This window comes from Strigops habroptila, chromosome 7 (genome assembly GCF_004027225.2).
Source record: "Strigops habroptila isolate Jane chromosome 7, bStrHab1.2.pri, whole genome shotgun sequence".
In the NCBI taxonomy this organism is placed as follows: domain Eukaryota; kingdom Metazoa; phylum Chordata; class Aves; order Psittaciformes; family Psittacidae; genus Strigops; species Strigops habroptila.
In genome coordinates, this window is record NC_044283.2 from 43,221,516 (window position 1) to 43,244,737 (window position 23,222).

Sequence of the window (23,222 nt, forward strand, 5' to 3'; positions counted from 1 at the left end):
TTTCTTAAAGCTCTGTAAGGCTTAACACATTCTTAACAATGGCTATATTTTCTAGTCTCTTTTTAGAAAAAGTCATAAAATGTTTGCCAAGTTGTATCAACTGGTACTATATATGGAAAATACAAAACTTAGTTAGATGCTCAAATTTGAAGACACAAAAAGGGATAGAATTATATTTAATTATATTACCTAAAAGTACTGATTATTGGAAAAAAGCTTTCCCTATACTCGCAAACAGCTAAGTTAGGTTGTAAAAACACAGCAAGGTATATCATGGCTAATTTACTTTGCCTGAGCACATTAAGACTTAAATAAATTACAATAAAGTAAGAAAAAGGTATTTTCTTAGTTTTAGCCATATGTTCTGCTATTAAAATGTCACCAGCTATTTGTGTCTTATTCAGTTCAGTAATTCTCTCCAATACATTTTATTCTGAATAGCTTATATTTCAATGCAAATGGTAACAAGTATGTAATTCAGGGGGTTTCAACCTTATCCCTGAGGCTGGGGTCGTTGAACCACTCCAACAACTTTTTGCCCACTTCCATTGGGCTAGAAAGAAAGGTCCGATATGTCAACAGGAAGTCTTCTATAAATGTTGGGTCTACCACAGAGTGCTCTTCCACCAAATGCATTGTTAACCTTTCAGCTGTTCCCTATTAAAAAAAAAAAAAAGAATATAAATCTTAGTTATTAAATCAGATTTTCAACAAATGCAAATTTGTTTTCTTGTAACATACTTAAGGTGTATTACACTAGAAAGAATACTGGCATACACTGACTGATAAGTAAATGTAACAGCTTAACTACTGTGATAAGAAATGTAAAAAAATTATGTAATTAGTTTCTATAGAAATCATGTAGTTATCAATGTACATAATTCTAAAACCTAGAAATATTAACTATTTTCAAATATATATTTTTACAATATACATATCCACTAATCCTGAACCTGACTTGCCAAGTTAAGTTTCTAGAACACAGACTTTCACAAGACACTCCCTCTTTTGCTTTTACCTTGATAACAATGTGACCTTTTCTTGTTCCAGTGCGATCAAGCTCCCTGTGCTCCTTCACCATCACAATCTCCCCTTCCTCTTCTACCTTCTGCATGTTCTTCTCCACTTGATTGAGGATGCGGCAATAATCTTGCTGGGCTATACAAACAAACTGGAAAGAATCATCGCGCACCAGTATTAAAAGGTAAAATCTTTCGAAAAACATTTAGATTTAAGATGCAAGTACTCTATTAATAGACAAAATGAAGTCGTTTCAGTGAACCAAATTTGTCTCTCCAGCAGTTCAGCTCTAGTAAGCAGATGAATACACAATCACAGTACTTCCACTACAATCTTCCATTTAGAAGACACCAAGATTTATCATAGCAGAACGATTTAGCATTATCAGCCATTTTTGTTTAGCTGCTTTGACCTCCCCCCTGCTGGAGATGAAGCTCAGTATCCTAGCTGGTATCTTTTTTTCTTCAACGCAAGCTTTTGTGTGGTATTTAGAAGGTGTAAAGAGATGAAGGGAAAACCTAGATTTTATTTATTGTACCTACTGCTATTGTAAATATTTTTGGTTTTCATAGCTATTATTAGTAAAGTCAATCATTAGGAAAACTAACATTTATTCAATTACATAAGTGCAGGCACACAGAAACCAATTACTTCTGGATTAAAGCATAGAGCAGAAAAATATTTTCTACAATCATCTGTTCAGCCAAGAAAAAGTGCAAAAATAAATAAAGACTATTCCTAGCACCTGGACTGTGCAGATGTAAGAGCACCCACTACAACTTAGAAAAAGAAAATACTGTACACACTATGACTTGACTTCTATAACTTGTTAAAATTTTCTACCTTTGTCTCTTTTTTTGAGCAAGAGTAAACTGTCTTTTTAAATTAACTTAGGTATTTAACTGAAAAGAAATACCAGTGTTTCTTCTGACTGAAGATGTATGTATGCAACAGGCTTCTGGGCCTCAAGTTCTGGAGAAAGCATGTCGACAAACCTCTTCATCCAAAATGATCCTTATCCAGATGAAGATAATTCAATTTCCCAGAGTGGGTATTCAGATGCCATGCTTCCAACTATTGTACAGGGTTACATACTGGAGATTTTACATATATGCAGTTTAAAATAAAACTGCATCTGGATATCGAGTTGCCTTATGCCTATACGTATGTGATTTTGCACATATTACAGCATGACACTCTACCTGGCAGTCATCCACTTTGGTTCTCATCACGCCTTTCATATATTCCTTTTCCATGGTAGGGGAAACACCAAAACTGTTCCCCATGCAAAGTATCTCTGTTCTTCCATCAGGGTACGTCACTTCCACAGAGCCATTCAAAATGACTGACCAGGAATCCAGCTACAAATCAAATGTCACAGGATACATGAAGACTGAACCACTTAACATTGCAATATCATATTATATAGATACAACCTTCACCATTTTTCCAAAGGAAAAGTTATTTCTTAGTACCTATTAACAACATTTATAAGCTAGTTTACCTTAAATATGCAACGATTTCCAGTTTAAGAAAATTGGGATCTTCAATTTATCTTTAAGAGTGTATGTAAGACTGTAAAAAAATACAAGTTTTAAAACACCACTTGAACACTGAAATAATAAATTCCCCAAATCAGCTCCAATAGGCAGGAAGCATTTTTTACATTATGAGGAGTATTTTCTTATGCTGTTATTGCATAAGAAATGTTGCGTGAGTGCTTAAACAAAAGCTTTCAAACTAATCCAGAACAAAAAGAGGCTTAATTGATCTGCTCAATGTTACCTTTTTTTTTTTTCGGCAGCAAAAGGGGACCTTAACCCTGTGGAACCCAGGATGTTTGGTATAATAGGACAGTCAAAAGCAACTTCTACTGACCTCTTCCCCATCGTTTAGTACAATAGTTCCTGCTCTCTCCACAACTGCAAACACCATTACAGCACAGAGCTCTCTCCTCACTGACATTGTCATGTTGGCAAAAGCAGGCAACTGATGCATGAATTCCAGTAGTTGTTCTGAAGGAGAAAAAGCCCACTGAGTCATGCATGTCAAAACAACAAAGCGCAGTAAAGACAGTTCTTCAGCAAGATGCCTGAGGCTACTTAAGCTAAAATGCTGCACAATCGCTTCTGTATACTAATAAATCATGTACAGTGGCCTGTTGTAATTACTGGGTATTCTGTAGACACAGACTGGCTGGTCATATCATCAATAGAAGCTCTGAAAAGTAAAAGTCAGCATAATGGAAGAATTGTAATGTAACTGAGAGCTCTGAATACAATCAATGATATTTGTAATACTCCAGCCACAGCAATAACTCCCTTAAGATTATGATAGGCCTACGTAAAACACAGCAAGACATTAAGAAGGGAGATTTCACAAAACAGCAAATTCCTTGGTAAAGCCATCCCTTCCTGGGCTCGACTTAACAGTAAACTGTACTTGATCATCATCCAACAAAATTCCCCTTGGATGAACCAGACAGGATTACTGTCTTAAAGGTGACTACTGCTCCCTGTCTTCTGCAGGAGTTGCACTTGTACTCGACAATTAACTTCTCCTGTATTTTCATTTTTTATGTGGTCCGTAACTACAGAACTCAATTTTTTTTAGTAGTCCTGCTGAGGAACTATATGCCCTAACCTAAATGCTAGACATTTTTGCATTCAGTTTGATCTAAAAAACATACTGAAAGTTGTCAATAAGACCCCGTTTTTTTCCTAAGTTTTTATTTGTGCAAAATCATGGAATGGTTGAGGTTGAAAGGGATGTCTGGAGGTCATCTGGTCAAGCCCACCTGCTCAGGCAGGGCCATTTACAGCTAATTGTATACCCAGGACTGTGTCCAAACAGCTTTTGAATATCTGCAAGGAGGAAGACCCTTCTACCATCTCTCTGAGCAGCTTGTGCAGTGCCCAGTCACAGTAAAAAAGATATCTTCTGATGGTCAGATGAAGCCTCTTGTGTTTCAGCTTTTGTCCGTTGCCTCTGGTCCTCTCACTGGGCACCGCTGAGAAAAGCCTGGCTCTGTCTTCTTTAAACCTTGGCTCCAGATATTTGTAGGCATTGATGAGATCCCAATGAGTCTTCTGTTTTCCTGGCTGACCAGTCCCAGCCCTCTTAGACCTTCCTCATCTAAGAGATGCTCCAGTCCCTTAATCATCCAATAACCTTAATTATCATTTAGTCATAGAATCACAGGATGGTTTGAGTTGGAAGGGACCTTAAAGATCATCTATTTCCAACCCTCCTGCCATAGGCAGAGACACCTTCCACTAGACCAGGTTGCTCAATATTAAAACTCAGACACTGAAACAGATTAGACTAGAAATTGAAAGAATTTGAATTCTAGTTCTGCTTTGCTTTCAATCTACTAACCTGTACATTAACATAGCAAATCAGTTGGATTACATGCACATTCATGTAAAGGTTTTAACAGCTCCAATGTTTAACACAAAAGTAAGCATCCAGTGTTGACATTAATGTTGACTATACCAAGGTTCTGTCTGTTTTCCAGTGCATGATGATGTTTACTTCATAAACCAGTTCTGATATCAATTAGAAGTTGAAGCTTGAGATCAAAAGGGCCAGCAACTAACAGTTTTCACCCATATTACGTGTATTTTCCTCTTCTTTGGCTGTACTCAATTCACTGGCTGAATTTATGGCATTTATGAATCACCTTACAGAATAAACACTAAACTCACCGACTACAAAAGCCACTGATTAAAATAAAACCTCAAGCTCAAAAAGTGGGGTTTTTTTTGGTGGAGAACAAGTTTGACAGTATTTTACTACATTGCAATACTTACCAATGTCGTCATCTGTCCTGTCTATTGGATCTTTCTCCAAGCAGTCTCTAACAATATCCCTACTCATCAAAGGATCTGATGCCCTTTCAAGGTCTTCTTCATCATCATCATCCTCAGAATCCACTGCTGTCTCTGGCAACCCACTGAGATCCATATCACCAGCCTCACTTTCTGTAGCCTAAATTAATGTAGAAACAATTTAAAAAAATAATGAAAACATTCAAATGTGTTCGTCACCATTACAGTTTTCTAGTTAAGTTTATAGAAATTAATTCTACCACCTAACGAATCACTTAAATTCATGCATTCTTTTATATTGCTTTCTTTTTTGCATACCTTTTAAAAACACCTAACAATTAATCAACTCAAAATCATTGTTTAAACAGGACTTTTAACACTTGTTTCAATCAGCCACACATAAACAGGATTCAACAGATATTATTTAATCAGCAGGTCTTGGGAGAACTGAAGGCAGTTATATTTCAAGGAAGAATTTATTGGAATATTAGCTAAATGTAATTTTTTTTTTAAATCAGCAGTTCATTTAAAACAGTTGATGTTCGTGCCTCAAATTTGTATTTTCAGATACTTAGGAATGCAACGTAGTTTTAAGCAGTTTTGGGAAATAAGTTCAGCATCAAAATGCTACAGGAATTTTGCTATCTCCCAGTAACCTGGGACTGTATTTTTCTCTTACAATTCCAGTTGAACATAGCTAAATATGGCTTTCATTTGCTGATAAACTGTACAAAAATTCACAGATGCAGAAAAAAGTGAAGTCACTGCTTAAACACCACAAACGGACTACAGAGAATATCTGACAAACTTAACCTCCTTTAAACTGTATTAAAAAGAAGGAAAACCTGGTCCATATATAGCCTGAGAACTTTAGTATAGCACCCATTTTAATAATTCAGTTTTAAGACCAAACAATAAATCCCACAAACATTTGTCTGTCACAGCTGATAAAGCTGATTTTTCTTGGAACCTAATTTAATACCACAGCAGCTGCCAAGGCTCAGCAACAACTATTTTTAAGGAAATGCAAGTTTCTAATGAGCAAGATTTAAGCCATGGCTTGAGAAATCAAGTTTCACATGCCTTATACAGATGGTTTGTTTCTGAGACTCTGGAAACACATAGTGTATTCATATCTACTTTTAAAATGCTACATAGGGTAAACACAGCTACTAAAGCCTGTTTTATTGATCTGTCTCTCACGCTGGCAATAAAAACAAAAGCCACCCTCCAAACACAGAGAAGGTAAGACAAATTACTTTGGTATTTTCATAGAATCATCTTCCCTATGCCTGGCTCACTAGATGTGGCTGACATCTGTTGCTTTAATGCCATCATACACAGCCACCTTATTAACAGTACCGTATGGCTGGAGATGGATCAGGGCAGCTACTGTCATTCTTAGATGCTTCTGTCCCGCAGCACAACACAAGCTTTATAATAGAGTCTTGTCAATATAAAAAGCACCTACACAGTATTCAAATCATTCTCACTTTGTGTTGCTTGGTCTTTTATTGGTGGTGCTTGGGATTTTTTGTTTTGTCTTCTTAAGAAAAAAAAAGCTGAGTGTTTCTTAAGCAGGATAAAGAAAGATGTTACTGGCATACAAACAAATCACAAAAGCGATATTACTGACAGCAGTATTTTCATTATCAGTCTTACATTGTTTAAGATGCATGTTCCCCTATGATGTATTTGAAAGAGTTGCTGTAACTACTCCTTCAAAATAACCTTCATCAAAAGTGACTGGTGGAAAAATTGATGACTATGAGACAGTCGACACACAGCTTATGACACCAATCTGTCAGAATCAGAAGTCTCCAACAGTGACGATTCCAATGACAGTGGGACCGACTAATTCACAGTCAATTTTGCAAACCTCAGATTAAGCTCTCTCCAAAGCACATTAGTAAAATGAATGCAGAACTAAATTTAGTCATAAAATGCTATCATACATAAGAAAATTCCACATACTGTGCAAAATCTGCTTATTAAAAGTTATTCGGCTGTCTTCAAATGATAAAATGGGACAGAAGTTGAAGCTCTATTATTCAGAAAAGTTGATGCTATTTTAAAAATAATAAATCTTAAACTGAAATGAAATGCAACTTTGTTTTCAGAAAATACTTTAAAAATACAGCTAAAGGCTACAGGCATTTCCTGAAGATAATCACTGTTTACAGAAATAATGAAATCTTTTTGACAACTGAAGTTATTGGTAGAAACCTGAATGATAAAGCAACTATTTCTAACTTACTAGTTATCAAAAAATACAAATCACCATAATAAAGGAGCTCAGACTTAATGCAACAATCCACAGAGTACTAAGAAAAGTTATTAAATTAATGTAGAACACCTTTAAAAATACACCTTATCTTTTGGGGAAAAAAAAATTCAAGCAGCTTTCTCAAAATGTTATGATTATGCAGAAGCTAGCAAAGGAACACAAATGTAGCTTTTCCACATAGACGGTATGCATTCATAGCAGTAAAGAACCAAACAATTCATCCCACAAGGACTCCTTCTGTTTACACATGCAAAAGGTTTTGCATCAGCAGAATAATTGGATCTGTCTTTATGGTAAAAGAACACACCAATTTATCTATATAACCTTTGCAAAAAGCTTCTTTAGGCTTAGTAGCATCAAGTATGTATTCAAGGTCATCTTGCTGACACATTAAACTTCATAACTTGCCTAGTTTGAGTACTTTTGTACTCCCTCATGTTAGAAAAATCAAGCATGTCAACACAGGAACCATTAGGTATGAGGCAATAGCTATGCATTTGTGTAATACTAAAAGGAAAACCTTAATTAGCTCCTTTGAGCATAGGGGATTCCTTCTAAACCTCAGCAGTAGAAAATCCAGAACACAAGATGAATACCCAACAGAATTTGCACAACAATCAATCATGAGGCTCAGAGCTTCTCAGGGCATGTAATTAAGGATTAAATAAACCTCAGAAATCAGTGCTTTCATAGGTGCATGTTGTCCTTTGTTTCTTGAGTAATAAGAGAAATTAGCTTCACTTACATAAATCTAAAGAGATTGCATGTAAGAAAAATGATGGATGCAGCCTGAAGTCTCTCCAATGTCTCTCCAGAGTCTGAATACCAGCTGCGATAAAAATTTTCTTCACAGTTGGAGAGATGGCAAGAGAAATTTGCTGAAGCTTCAAAGGAATCACATAAAAGTGGCAGTCTAATTTTTTATTTGTCACATCACTAACAAGAAAGTCAGGAGACTACGACAGACATTTTCAAGCCTGAGGTAAAGAGTTATTTCACATTCAGTACCTAAGGAGAACCTGCCCAATTTTAAGTGTCTGTAAAGGCTAATATTGTACTAATATATAAATGGATGCTCCAACTGCTAAGGATCTCTAAGTCCAAAATCACTTCTAGATTTGAGTGATAACTGCTAATTAAATACTGTGAAATAATTAGGAAAGGATGTAAAGGAGCCTTCTGTAAGTTCTCAGTTAGCCTTTGGCTCCATGACTGATTCATTAGCTTGAAATATTTCGTCCTGTCATATAGACACATCAGATCCAGTGTCTTCACAGACAGAAATAATGTCTGGGGGTTTGTTTTCTATTAGCTTTCAACTCACTGGGTAAAATTTACAATATCAGTAAATTACTATGGAATTCAATCCATGTAATTATAATATGGATTTATTTATTAAATACTTATCATACATACCTCAATACATTATAGTTATTACATGCACACAAATCATAAATCTAAGGTAGTAAAATCATTTTTTCATACTCTGCTGACAAGAGTGCAAATGGCCATGAAATACCTTAAACATCCTTCAGTCTAAGATCTTTACTGCACTCTCTCTTCATATTTGTTCTTTCCTAATGTACAACAAAATTTACAACACAGCAGCTCATATCTCTCACAGGAGTCAATCTGAGCAGTTTTCCTCCCTAGAGATGGAAAGATGTAACAAATTCAGACAATGCATACCAGGAACAGCATCCTCCCCTACCATCAACTGCTGCTTTCACCAAACGGAGCGATTTTTGCTGAGACCACAGGCATACAGAATAAGGACTCTAGAAGTTACTCCTAGGCTATAAACTACAGAATAGACTAGAGGACCTGAACTCACCAGCAGTATGAAGGTATGGTACTGGACTTGGCCAAAACTGTGGGTGGGAGTTCAGTAGAACATAGTTTACCTGCGCCTTTTCAGATGTTCCCAGAGCCCTGCACTGCAGAGGCTGATACAGTCAAAAAGAATGACTTAATCTTAAGGTAATAAAAATAATCTCTTTATTTTGCTTACAGCAACTTAGAGGTAGGCTGCATAGACACTCTGGTTTGAGAGATAAAAAAGTCTGGGCTCCCTCGGGAAGATTTTCTGGATGGTAGACCTTTCTTCTGAGAGTTACCCTATCAATCAGACCCGTGAGAAAATAAAGTTGACATATTGAAAATTTCCAAGCAATACACATATCCTGGGAGGGTCTCAGAAAGGATGTTTCTGGTTTCCTGCACCACCAGGAGTATCTGGGCAGACACCAGAGGGCACGTAGGGCTGGCAGGAAGCCACCAGGCCGAGGACAGGATAAGGCAAAGAAAAGCTGACAAAGGAAAGATCTGAGCCAACACAACACCAGCTTCCCAAAACAAGGAGGGGGAATAACACACATTTACAGGCTTAAATCTCCTTGCTCTCAAACTGAGACCATCATCTGGTAATATATGTGACAGGTATAGGAAGCATTTAGGAGCATACAGGAATAGGTATATGCTTCCATATAGGAAGCATTAACTAAGCATGAGAAGCAAGATCGAGCAGCCATACATGAGTCAATGATTTGCTTTGCCAAGTCAACACGAGACAGAAGCAAAGTACTGTTCTTGGCAAAACTAGCCAGCACACAATCTATTAACATTCAGCATCCCCTTCCTCTACAGTCACGCTACAGAGTTAGTCACTTTATCAACTTATTTCCTAAAATAAAAGTAACATTATTTAAGGACCTTACTAATTGGCACCTGAAATATTTTTGAGACTTGGGTGGAGTAAACACCAAGGATTATTTTATTTTGGTAAGTTGTTCTTATCCTAGAAGAAGTTCTTTCATGTGCAACATTTGACAAACAAATATAGTTACAGCATTAATATTTAAAAGGAAATATTCTCAGCTCAATGCTGAAAGCATCTGAAGATTCAGCCTCATGATTTATTCAAAAAAATCTTGAAAGGCCATGAACACATTTTCACTGCAAACAGCTGCTTTTAAGGCTACAGAACTAAAACTTACTAGGCTGCAAAACATGACATATCATTACCTCAGATTTCACCAGCAAAGATCTAATTAATAGTATAACTTGAAAATAGTTTTACTTATCAATTGCAAGATAAGATGGAAATCTTTCTAAATCATTGTTTTCTACTTAGCCATAATGAACAGAAGTCCACCCTACTGAACAGAAAAATACTATTATATACAGATCAGAATTAAAGGAAAAATGATACTGAGCTTTCCTAAAAATTTTACTAAATTTGAAGTAAAAAAATGACATGTAGATGACTGGGTTATGGTTTACTGTTTCTGAATGAACATGTGTGAGAGAATTAAAAGGCAAACAGTTGAGAGAGAATGACTGAATCACTCTCTTGGTTTCAAAAATTATTTCTGTTTATTTAATCCTTGACTTGACCCTAGAGAATTCAAACTGCAGGCATTTTATTTTGTTGCTGGCTTTTTTGGCAGTACTTTAACCTAACGTAACATTATTACATTACATTCCTCAATGACTGAAAATGAAGTCAGAAATTAATGATTTACCACAATAAGAGAAATCATTAAGTCAAACAATACTTGGTACCACTAGGTTAAACTCAAAAATTTAACGACCTTATCACTTTCCACACCTGCACTTATCAATTAATTTTCCTCAAATTAACGCAAAAACATGGGGTTATATTCCACAATACATGCTCACATTTCTTGATGTTGATGTGGACACCAGTTATTTAACAATTATTTTGACATTTTACAATTATACAGTTGTCAATACATCTTCAAGACATCTTTAAATGAGGTATTAATCGTAGATAAATAGAAGAAACTAGCTAATATTTTTTAAGATCACCAAGAATGGAATATTTTTTAGATTAAATTTAAAATAGCTTAAAAGTAAATGATGCCATGTAAGTACTTCAGAAAACCATTAACTCTCTTCCAAACACCAACTATTCTTTTGATTCCATTACTGCAAACAAAATTTATCATAGGAATCATATACCAGATTGAAAGTATTTCCCTGAAGCTTCTGTACAGTTGTTTGTTTTTAATTTTCCAGAAATTCAGCGATCTTTTTCACAGTTATGAAAGTTTTGTTGAAAATCTTTGCAAAAAATATAGTTTCAACTTATCTAGAGAGTAACTGTATAACTATAACTACATGACACCTACAACTGTGTCTCTAGAGATACTTGTTATTTTTATATTAAAGTTTTTGGAATGAAAGGTATGAAAATCTATAACACTTGAAGAAGAAAGCTGATTTTACATCTTCTTCACAGTAGAAACTTCACTTTACATCTACCCTCACAGTATAAACCTGACTCCTGCCTCAAAGTAATCATCCTCTCTTTAGAACAAATTCTGACAAACATACTTGACTGGCATACACTATGCCTAAAGTATTCAATTACTTTGACATTTTTCACAAAAATAAACCTTTGCATTATTGCAATTACTGTCTAGATTGAACCGGGATCTTTTTATAGCCTCTCTTCTCCCACAGAAAAGCCTACAAGCTTATTCCCTGAAGCAGGCTGCATGCTACAACTATGCTTACAATTGAACTTATATGCATTCATATAAATGATGCTTTCGCCATTGTTAAAATGGCTATTTGCCATTAAATTTGCATTTTTAGAAGCATCCCAAACAAACTTTACTCCTCTTTTAGTAAACAGTACTTCATGTAGAAGTGGTCTTGTAAATTTTTTATGATCATTTTGATAGAACAACATTTTAATTAGATTTGATTCCTTTTTTTTCAGAATAACAAATTGCTGTATTTCCTATCAGGACAAATCCTCCTCTGGCATTGCAAGAACTGTGATCATCAAGTGAAGTATGGAGACTTCCTCATTTTATTTAATTTCAATTTTTTTTCCAATTTATATTTAGAGGAAGCACACATACCTCCAAGTGCTCTAGGGACACCCTCTGGATCAGTTTCACGGTAACTCTCCAAACTCAAGCTTCAAGCTGCCCCAAATGTAGAACACAGAACTTTATAACAAGAAGCCCCCTCAGAAGAACAAAAACTTAAAATAAGCATCACCAGTTCAACGTGCCCATTGTTCTCAGAACAGCCAGGAGAGAAAGCACTACTGAGAGGCTGACACCAGGTCTCTTCAAGGTGGGGAAACTGGAATATGGCCCTCAACTCAGGCCAGCACAAGCTGTGTATTGCTTTCTCCCTGTCACCGAAGAGGTTCTCGATTTTCAAACCAGCACATCTAAGAACTGTAAAATTCAGCATGAGGAAGAAAAATCCCTCATATGGCAAGGTCCTAAATCTATAGTTTTGAAATTCTGACCTGTAAACACCACAGCTGCTGTTATACGTATGGCAAATCAGAGAAAGATGAATTGAAGTGCTGGAGTCAGAAACTGAACCACTTCACCTCCTACGTCCCACCACAGACATCTGCTGGAGAGGCGACACTGGCTCTCTGTGCTAAAGTTCAGGAAGATTTCCTCACCCGAAATCACAAATTACAAACAAAAAAAATCATCAAGCACAATCCTGATATGTTGCAAAATGCTACATCTCTACATTGCCAACTCCGATCCTGACAAACTATGGTAACACAAGTCATGTCGCTGTGCTGCAGATTACTTGTCAAGTTTTCAAACACAGAATCACAGAATGGTTTGGGTTGGAAAGGACCTTAAAGATCATCTAGATCCATCCCCCCTGCTATGGGCAGGAACACCTTCCACTAGATCAGGTAGTTCAAAGCCCCATTCAACCTGGTCCTGAACACTGCCAGGGATGGGGCATCCGCAACTTCTCTGGAGAACCTGTGCCAGTGTCTCACCACCCTCATAGTAAAGAATTTCTTCCTAATATATAATCTAAATCTTCCCTCTTTCACTTTAAAGCCAGAACTTGACCAGACTGCCAAGATTTCTCAAATATGATAGATAATGGCTTAGCAACTTCATCTGCCAGTTCCCTCAGGACCCATGGATGATAAAACCCCGAAATTATTACAATTCAAATAAAATTTAGATCTTTTTGAAGTCTATTGAGTGGTTCTTCAAACAAAATCCAAGAATAGGCAATAGGACAGGGTTCAGCTATAAACGTCAAAACTGTTGGCATTTGAACCTCCCATCAGTATTCATTCCAATCTTACCTGGTAGATATCAGAAAGGCTGCTGCTTCCTGAATCACTAGTGATGCTACATCCTGAGTGACTAGACGAAACGTGGGTCACCTGTGGGTGGAGACTGTCAGTAAGGTGCAGCTTTGTGAAATCTGCAGGAAGCTATAGGTGGAGCAGAAAAAGCATCATTACAATTTGAGGTAAATAAAACAGCAAAATTAATTAAAATAATTTATATCACACTTTACTCTGTGCCAATATCAAGTAAACTAAGAAAACTAATAGGGCTGGAGAATGCAGCATAAAATTTTGAGTTTTGCAGGTTTTTCAATTCATGCAGAGGTCAGCAAAATACCACCAAATTGATGCAAATGTAAGATTTTTAAAACACGTATCTGAGGACAAAAGCCAGCGAAGCTGAGATACCAAAACTCTTCACTATCTTGCTATGGGGTTTGACAGAATTGAAGCACATGTGAATAGTACTAGTTTCAATATCAATGGCTTCCTGTAAGGGGATTAACAGCAAATAAACAAGCACTGTTCTGGGCTTGGCTAACTCTTTTGCTTCTGAAGTTAGAGTCAAGTAAAACCCAAGCCACTGAACTAACTGTTATACTTTGAGCCAATTAATAGGATGGCAAATAGGAAATGTGGGAAGACTGACACCATTGCAAAGAGCTACAATCCTGAAATGAGTTTGCTTACGCATGGTGCTGGAGAATAAATTGAGACAATCTATTTGATGCACCAAGATTTGTGATGTATGTTTTTCCTATTGCTTTATGCACATAGCTGCCATGAAAATGTTTTAAGTAAACACTGTCAGACTGCAAAGAAGTGAACTTGGATAAAGTAAGATATTTGCTGTCTGAAGAAATATTTCAATGCTATTTAAGGGGCAAATTGCTCCTCTCCCTAAGAGCTCCTCTAAGAAGCTTGCATCCCACCACTAGTTAATAAAAGTATACTAATGTATTAATTTTAGTATTCAATAAATGCTTCAATAATTTAAAAAACTTTCCTCATTAATTTCTTTTTTATTTGTTTCAACTCAGGCAAGGTAGATGATACTCTCTACAGAGGTGTGTTTGTACCAAGAATGTCAGACACAGTATATCCACCCATGTCAGTTACGAATGCTACCTTGGCACTATTACCATTCTCCCTGGATGGAAATGAAAGTAAGAGCTCATTCAGCATTAAGACGTAAGTTGTTGATTGGTATAAAAGGTTATGAGGAAAGTAATCTGCAAGTCACAAGAGAGTGTGCTTGAGGAAATTATTAGCTCTATGCTGATAAAGGTACTGAATGATTTTACTGCTGTTTGCCTGGTTTACATTTGTTTATGGAACATGACCTGAAAGAACCTTGGCTTTAGGGTTTGTGGTAAAAGCAGACAATTGGAAACCTTAGTCTTATTCAGACTGACTCGTATTTCTAACACACCTGAAAATGATTCCCTCCTTATTACATCATGACTGCACCAGTGACAGCAAAAATGGCTACATTTTATACAATCCTTTCTTAATATTTTACAAAAGAAGGGCTAAAACCAGGAACCAGACATTAGTAATCCTAAAAAGCTTCTAAGCCCAGAGCTAGAGTTGATCTTCATATGCCAATCAACAAAGGGTGAGCAATTAACAAAAGCAATAGTCTAATACATGCAGCCATAGATGCTGCCTCCAGAAAAATCTAGTTATGCTCACCACTGTTAATAATATACCAAAAGGAGAAAATACAGCATTAAGGAGTGCATCAGTTATAGTATCTGTTGTCTCCGCTACTTCCCTTTCCAACCTGTAAATTTAAATTATCACAAAACTGAACAGTATATACTGATATTCAAGACACTATATCAATTTTTTTATCATGATTCGAGCAATTCTACAAATAAGTATACACTCTGTAGCCAGAATGTATAGTAAATGAACCACCACAGCTTTTGCAATGTGTTGATGACTAATCCTAGAAGTACAATCTCTTAAAACACTCCAGGCTAATTTCCAAGTAGAAATTATTTTAAGATACATGTACAAATCATTTAAGATTCACACATTTAATGGTAACTTTCAAAGATACAGTATTTCAAGAGGTTTACATTTTATAAAGTAATTACTTTATAATCACAAATAAATATTAACTCCATAGGGAGGTGCATATTAAGACAGTCTTTTTCAGCCAATTTTTTCATAGTGCCCTGCAAATATCTCCATGTCATTAACAATTGCATTTTTTTATCAATGCAATAACAATTCTTAAGAACCTTACATCAAAGCAAATCCAAAAAATGAAGTCAAACTATGTTTAATATAATGATTGCAATTAGTGTTTTAAATGAACAGCAAGGATTTATGTTCTGTTATTACGCAGGCAATAGAAAGAGGCAGGGGATTCCACAATAACTGATTCAATACATTGCAAATAAAAGCAAGACTTCTCTTTTTTTGGTGGGTTGGGTTTTTTGTGGGGTTTTTTTTGGCTGTAGACATTCAGCTGAATGTTTGGTTATTACTGGTTTTAGAATAACTCCTCAAGTCAAAGCCATGCTGCACGAGCTGGACTTGCCAAGTGGTGACAGCACAAGATCAGAAGCAGGCATTTTACTTAAGGCAACTTAACTAGACACTTTGATCCTAATCAAATAGGACTATTTACAAGCAGAAAGCACATGCTCACATCTCTGCAGAACACTACATCTCTGTGCTACATGCCCAAAAGCAGCATCCACTCCGACTACCCTACCCCCAATAAGTTAAGGTGAGAAGTTGTGTGAGGAAAAGAAAAAATACAAAAATTAAGTATGCTGAAACATTTAAATTTTGAACTTAATGAAAAGTGCGAGAAATACACACATTTCTATCTTAGTCACCAACTGCTATTTAAAATATTTAATATACAGAGTTGTACACAACATGGAAAAAGAGTAAAGCACTGATGACATGAAAAACCACATGTGCTTAAGTCTTCTGCGTAAGTGTGGTGGGTTGACACTGGCTGGATGCTGCATGCCCACCAAAGCTGCGCTCTCTCTCCCATTCTCAGCTGGACAGGGGAGAGAATATATAACAAAAGGCTCTTGGGTCAAGATAAGGACAGGGAGAGATCACTCATCAGTTACCCTCACGAGCAAAAAGGACTTGGGAAATGAGTTTAATCTATTACCAATGAAATCAGGGTAAGATAACAAGAAATAAAATTAAACCTTATAAAAACCCTTCCATCAACCCTTCCCTTCTTCCTGAGCTTAACTTCACTCCCGATTTTCTTCACCTCCTTCCCCCCAGCAGTGCAGTGGAACAGGGAATAGGGGTTTGGTCAGTTCATCACATGTTGCCTATGCTGCTCCTTCCTCCTAACGGGGAGGACTCCTCCTACTCTCCCCTGCTCTAACGTGGGGTCACTCCCACAGTCAACAGTTCTTAACGAACTGCTCCAATGCAGATCCTTCCCACAGGCTGCAGTTCTTCATGAACTGCTCCGGCATTCCAACAAACTGGGTCTGTCTTGGAGCCAGCTGGCATTGGCACTATTGGACATGAGGGAAGCTTTTAGCAGCTTCTTACAGAAGCCGCCCCTGCTATCAAAACCTTGCCAGGCAAACCCAATTCAGGCTACACTTGTCACTCAAGAAGAACAATGTTTGGTAAATGGTTTTAGAGCAAGAATAAAATGCAACATTCAACAACCTCAGTAATGCCAGGAACCAGCACAAAGTTGTCTACCCCAAACCATGGTATTTACATCCAATTTCTTACTTGCAGTGGAAAACAATTAAAAAATAACATCATGAAATTGTGCTATTGTACCCACAGAAAAAATAGCCAGGAACATCAAACTCTACTTTTGAGAAACATATAACAGTTAATTTCACCAAAACAGGCATATTTGCCATCCTACTAAATTTCACTTCATTACAAAATTTTCAAGCACTCTGTGCCTGTATTCAGCCATCATTCCATTTAACAGTTCAGCACTGACTTTAATATTTGTTATAACAGTAAAAACATGGGTTTTCTTGCATTGTTTTAAAGTGCATATAGACTAGATATAGCACATCCTTTATCTTCCAAGACCATGCAGCAATATGAGAAAGTCTAAGGACATACTCTTTGCCTTAGTAATGTCGCCTGTCACAGACTGAAGACAACACAAATGGCATCACAACTAAGGAGCCATCTTAACCTCATTTTCTATTTTCATTAAATGATGACTAGCTTTAAGGAGTCATTCAAAGTAATAAGGATCAAAAGCAACTTGTACGTTTTACATAACAAGCACTTAGTTTTCTGCAACAATAAACTACAGCTTTGCTGAAGCCAGAAGCAACTACAGTATTCCTTAACTTTATTACTGAACGCTAGGAGTCACAGCATCAGAAGGAATTAGAAGACACAGTAAAAACATAGAAGGGTAATTCAGAAAACCTGATGCATGATTTGTTCTTAAGCAAACACAGTTTCAAAATACATTATATGTACATTACATTACATAATTAATAGTCATTAAAAGGGTCAGATAGCTGTCCTAATAACCTGTTTTCAGGACAACCTTCATAAGTGACAAACATTAAGGCTGTATATGCATAGATTTAATGAAGTATAACATGGGGACAAAAGTTTGTAATACAAAACACAAACTGATAAAATAGATAACAACGAGGCCCTAACCTTAATTTGACAGAGGTCAAAACAGCATTTTATAAAAATACATGTAGCTCTTAGTATGTAAGCATGCATGTGTACATACACACTTTAAACAGTTTACACACATGGATAGAAACCAGAAGAAAAACAGTACATCTCAGAACTCCAAGTTTTTACTTCTTGAAAACCTTGAAACAAATGAAAACTTAACAATTATGTGAAACTAAAGGACAAAGACTTATCTCCATTTTGAACTGTACAATACCTTAAATCTTATCACATCTTCCTATCTTAAAAGCAGCATTTTATTACTTCCACCCTCAAAGTGAGTCACCACTTTATGCATGCAAAGCTAACAATTACTTTGCTCTGAATATGTTCCTCCTTTTTTAAGAACATCATGATTTTCTCCTGCCCTACAGCGTGCCTTTCTGTACAACAAAATGCAATCTCTATTGCAACTCAAGAAATCCTGGGCTTCTCCTTCTTTAACAGTATTTTAAAAACAGAACATATTTTCAGGATATTCACTGGAAAAGAAACTAAATATAGCATAAAAAGGTATGAAAACAGAAAAAAAAAAAAAAATAGTGAAATTATGCCAAAACTTTTCTTCATTTAAATAGTATTCCTCTGTAGTTGGGTTTGTTTTGGGTTTTTTTGTTGCTTTGAAGGGATTGGTTTGGTTTGTTTTTTAAATGCAGTTAATACGTGAAAACAAGTATAAATGCAACAATGGGAAAGATGGACACAATAATTGAGTTCTAAAATACAAGAGGAATTCTGGCTGGAGAGCTCGAATATATCACTAATTTTAGAGCAAGCAATAAGCATTTTACAAATAACATTTTCTATTGAAGGCCAGTCAACACTTTATGAAATATTTATCAAGCCTGCAAAGTGACTGAAGTATATCTGCAGAAAGATGTAATTAAAAGAGAGCAAAGGTGTAACATTGCTATGCATTTCCCAGTGAATACTCACGTAAGTAACTAAGTGCCACTGAGACAGGCCAAGCAAGTACAGTAGACTTAAGACAACACAAAATATCACCTTTATAGCCTCTATTTCCACTTTCTGAAATTAAAGAAATGCAAGCAAACACTGATTCTTCAGCCTCTAACCACATGCATCTAAGCGCATATTCTATAGTACCTCTTTACTAATAATGTGATAGAAGCCACCATAATTAAAAACAAAAGTTGTTTATTTCTTTTATAGATGACACAGTCCAACAAATCTAAATAAGTAAATTAGAACAAAGTTATTTTGGTATTCTGTATGTTTTTATAGGAAGAGCAACAGCAGCTAAATAAAATAAATACTATGCCTTAGTCTTTCCCATTTTTTTCCTCACCAAGATAGTAATTTTAAAATTTTTAATTGCACTACAAGAGTGTAGATCACCAACCTAGTATTCTTCAGTATCCTATAAAGTCAGTAACATTTTATTTCACTATTTTATGTAAATGTTCATTTTTATATTAAATGTTTGTAAGTCTGTTGTACGCATTTTAAGAATATAGCCAGATTTATGTTATTTAATGACTGAAGGAAGAAATACCTCTAATAATGGTGGGTATTCATCAACATGTTATTTCAACATAATTCTTTTGCTAACCAAGAGAGACATCAAGAAGAATATTTTTATGGTTCACTGATTTAAAACACATCAGTCAATGTAAGTAATTACAGAATAATAAAGTAATTTCTATTGATTCTGTCTACAGACATGATGCAGGCTGACATGTCCAGTGCAGAGTTAAATTTTAAATAAAAGTTTAAACTATATACAGTTCAAATTAGGATGCAATTCCCATGGAAGTAGGATTTCCTTATACTTAGGGGTGGGATGGAAAACATTTGAAGTATCTATGTATTTTCTCTGAAAACTTAAGCAAAAGTGAAATAAGAACCAAAAACCTTCCAACTTGAATTATGTCTTCTGTATATCATTCACTGTATACAACAGTATCTTATTTTGAATCTCCAAATTTTCCTCAAATAGAAATGCTTATGAGAAACCGTGGCTCAAATTTCATGAAGGCCTACTCTTAAAAACATTCTTCACCTTGAGTACAACACAAGGCACAATTCATGTTCTGAAAATAGTGCATTTGGGTACTATTGCTATTACAGCAGTTGTTTATATACAAAGCCCCCAGTAGAACATCTCTAACAAAAAAACACATGATAAGGATCTTTTCTGGCAAGCTCTTTACATTTTCCTCCACTGATACTTTGCTCTAGGTAGCCCCTCCATAAAGCTATTCAGAGGTTTAAGCTAATATAACATGAGCTGCTGGTCTCGGGGAAAGACTGAGACAGAGCGAACGCACAGTAACTTCATTTTGTTTCACAAAACACACAACGACTGCCACTTACTGTACATCTCATAGCTCTCAGCAGCTAATCCTATGAGCATTTAATGCATCAAACATAATCATCCTTTGCTTGAAGGATTATTGACTTCTGCAGAAGGACAAAGGTGGAGAAATGTAAATGGGTGTCTGGGGAACTGACAAAAGCTCTCAGGGACAACCCTTTTAAATAGAAAAGTATGAAATGCATCACTAACGCACACCCATCCTTATTTAACTAACTTCTCTGTTGTAGGACTAGATTTGTTGTTTGCTCTCTCTTTGACAGTGTTTGTGTCACAGATTCAATGCAGCATTTTACATTCAAAAGTGTCTTTTTCAGGAAATCTGGCATAAAACACCATTCCTTGGCAACAGCTCAGATTATGTATAAAAATTAAAAAAAGAGGCGGGGGGGGGAATTATATCATACAGGTATTTAAAGTGCCTGTGAACCAAGAATAGAAAATTAAAAAATGCAGAATGGATTTGAACTAAATCACACTAAACTGAACTAAATCCTGCTAAACAATTTTCCAAAGCTCTTCTCAGTTTCTTGGAATTCTGAACTCAAGCCATTATAACATATTTACAATGAACAGAATGAACCTGCAAGATCCGAATATTTTTATTCACAACTTTACTCAGAAATCTGCCTCAGTCAGAAAACATCTGGTGAAAGTATAACTTCTTCACTGGGCAACAAAGGATAATTTAGTACTTTTAAAACATGGGATCTGTGGTGGTTTTAAAGTTAGAGCAGTTCTGCTCCAAGGATCAAACTAAAGAGACTGTCCTACAACTCTTTTGACTGTAGGTATGCATTCAAGTACTGAGAACTCTCTGATGACATCAACCACATGGAGAACCATAGTCTGCTAAAAATTTTCCCAAACAGTGCAGCGGAAGTGAAACCTTGCAGAAGGGAGTATGCAGGATTTTCAGGTCTTCCTCCTTTTTGTTCAGTAAGTATCTGGTAGTTTACATTAATCAGTTTGGTTTGTTTCATAAAGTGATCAGATTTAGATCAGATCCCATTCTCAGTCACTCTGAACTACTATGAAAAGCAGAATCTCTATTCCAATGTATTATATCTGCGCATTTACAAGAACTTACCATATCACTCTTGGTATCGTGCCACTGTACCACCAAGCACTTGCATTTAGAGCTTTAACAGGCCCTGCACAACCTACACCAGCATACAAATTAACAACTTCCCAAAAACACTGGATAAAATTGGGAAGGGAATTAATATTGTGAAAATATACATGATGAAAACTGACAACTAGGGACAGGCACTCAATGACCACTGCCATTCAGACTGAAGGAAAGACGATTCTGAGGCATTTCAATTGACTCCTGGAATACGTCTGGGGTAGGAGTGCAGAAAATTGAGCTCAACCACCGAACTTCAGTAAAAGCTCCCCATTATTTAACAGCAATAGACGTGGAGGACAACAAAAATTAATACAGCCTGGTTTTGCAGAGATCTCTCTTGGGAATAACTGATTTTCATGTTAACATAATGCATGTTCTAGTTGATGTTTTTCCCACAGATATTTCTAAATACTTTCTCTTGTGGCTATTTGGGTGTTTAGTATGCTGAGAACTACTGCTGGGCTGAAAACTGAATGTCCTAATTTCAGGACTTTTGGAGGCTTATAAGGTTAAATTTTGAACTCTTTGGCTTGTTATTAGTAACTGTGGGAGAGGAAGGAACAGAGAACCTGGTCACAAACTACTTCCACAGGAAACCAGACAAAAGATTTATGCCTGAGGATGTAAAAGCAAAAGAAGTTCAAGAACACTTTATGCTGGCACGTATATTTACAGCAAATGTGAATTGAAACATTTTAAGTGAGATGTTTTAAATCCTGCAGAACATTTTAAACAAATAAGGGGATGCTCGCATATACCTCATGTACAGACTCATTTTGGGTTTACACCAATCTAACAAGTGGACATAGGGATGCTGAAGAGCAATTACACCAGCAGGGATGAAATCGATAGCACCTGCAGTCAGATTTTATTTTCAGCTTTAAAGCACCACTCAGGATTGAAAACCACTACAGACAAGTAAAGAGTCTAGCCCAAACATGAAAACATCTATCCTAGGCACATTTTAAATAGTTAAAGCAAAGACCCATGATATGTTCACAATTCCAAGTGTTGAAGCCTCCATCAGTAGAGTGCTTTTATACCATGTGTTGCTTTTTTGTTTTATACCCAATCATGGAATATTTCATTTCGTGGGTACAGCACTCTAGCCAACCTAACTAATCTTATGTAAGTTTTTCAAACACGAGGGGACATCTCAGTTTTGAACTGCAGCTGTTCAAACAGAACTACTGCAGTGTACTACTAAACTGGAACACTGAATTTTACTGCACTGAACTAACTTATAATAGTAAAAGGAATTTAAAAAAAATTAAGTGCTACAAAATGACATTTATTTTTTAAAGATGGCACATGAAAAATTATAGGTATATGAAAGATCTTAAAGTTCCCCTCTTTCAAAGTGGAGGGAAAAAAAAAACCAAAAGAAAACCCCAAGGCGCTGGTAAATCTTGCTTGCACCACTTAGTACAAGGGATCAGCAGGACACTCTTCTGTTAGTATACGATGGCTGCTACTTGGAGTAAAAGAAATACAGTACAGTACGAGAAGATGTAAGATCATGCACTACAAAACAAAAAAAACAAGAGCCTGTCAGAAATGACTGCGATAAGATTTTCAGTGTATTGGCTTATCAGAAGGTGATTGAACTGTTCAGGTGATGCAGCAGAAGGAGAACCCAATGAGATCACAGCACGCATCATACAGAAATACAGAAATTCTGGGCTCTTCTCCATGGCCCCAGCAGAGACCTTATTTGGAAATGTTGCACACATTCCCAGCTTCATGGTTCCAATAAAGATGGACTTAAAGCCATACAGACAGAGTCAGAGAAGAACTATCAGGATTAACAGAAGAAAAAATAGTAT

At 36.2% G+C, this 23,222-nt stretch overlaps 1 protein-coding gene across 6 annotated transcripts in view; it reads right to left on the bottom strand.

The window, feature by feature from the left end:
• The window catches only part of RAPGEF2 (Rap guanine nucleotide exchange factor 2), a 187,696-nt gene that overhangs the window by 31,979 nt on the left and 132,495 nt on the right, over nucleotides 1-23,222 (bottom strand). For all 6 annotated transcript variants that reach the window (XM_030491920.2, XM_030491922.2, XM_030491921.1 and 3 more), the window contains 6 exons: nucleotides 13,259-13,390; nucleotides 4,833-5,010; nucleotides 2,899-3,035; nucleotides 2,223-2,381; nucleotides 1,019-1,171; nucleotides 493-657 (listed from right to left, as the gene is read on the bottom strand). In XM_030491920.2, the coding sequence (XP_030347780.1) occupies nucleotides 493-657; nucleotides 1,019-1,171; nucleotides 2,223-2,381; nucleotides 2,899-3,035; nucleotides 4,833-5,010; nucleotides 13,259-13,390 (924 nt within the window). The remainder of the gene's footprint in view (nucleotides 1-492; nucleotides 658-1,018; nucleotides 1,172-2,222; nucleotides 2,382-2,898; nucleotides 3,036-4,832; nucleotides 5,011-13,258; nucleotides 13,391-23,222) is intronic.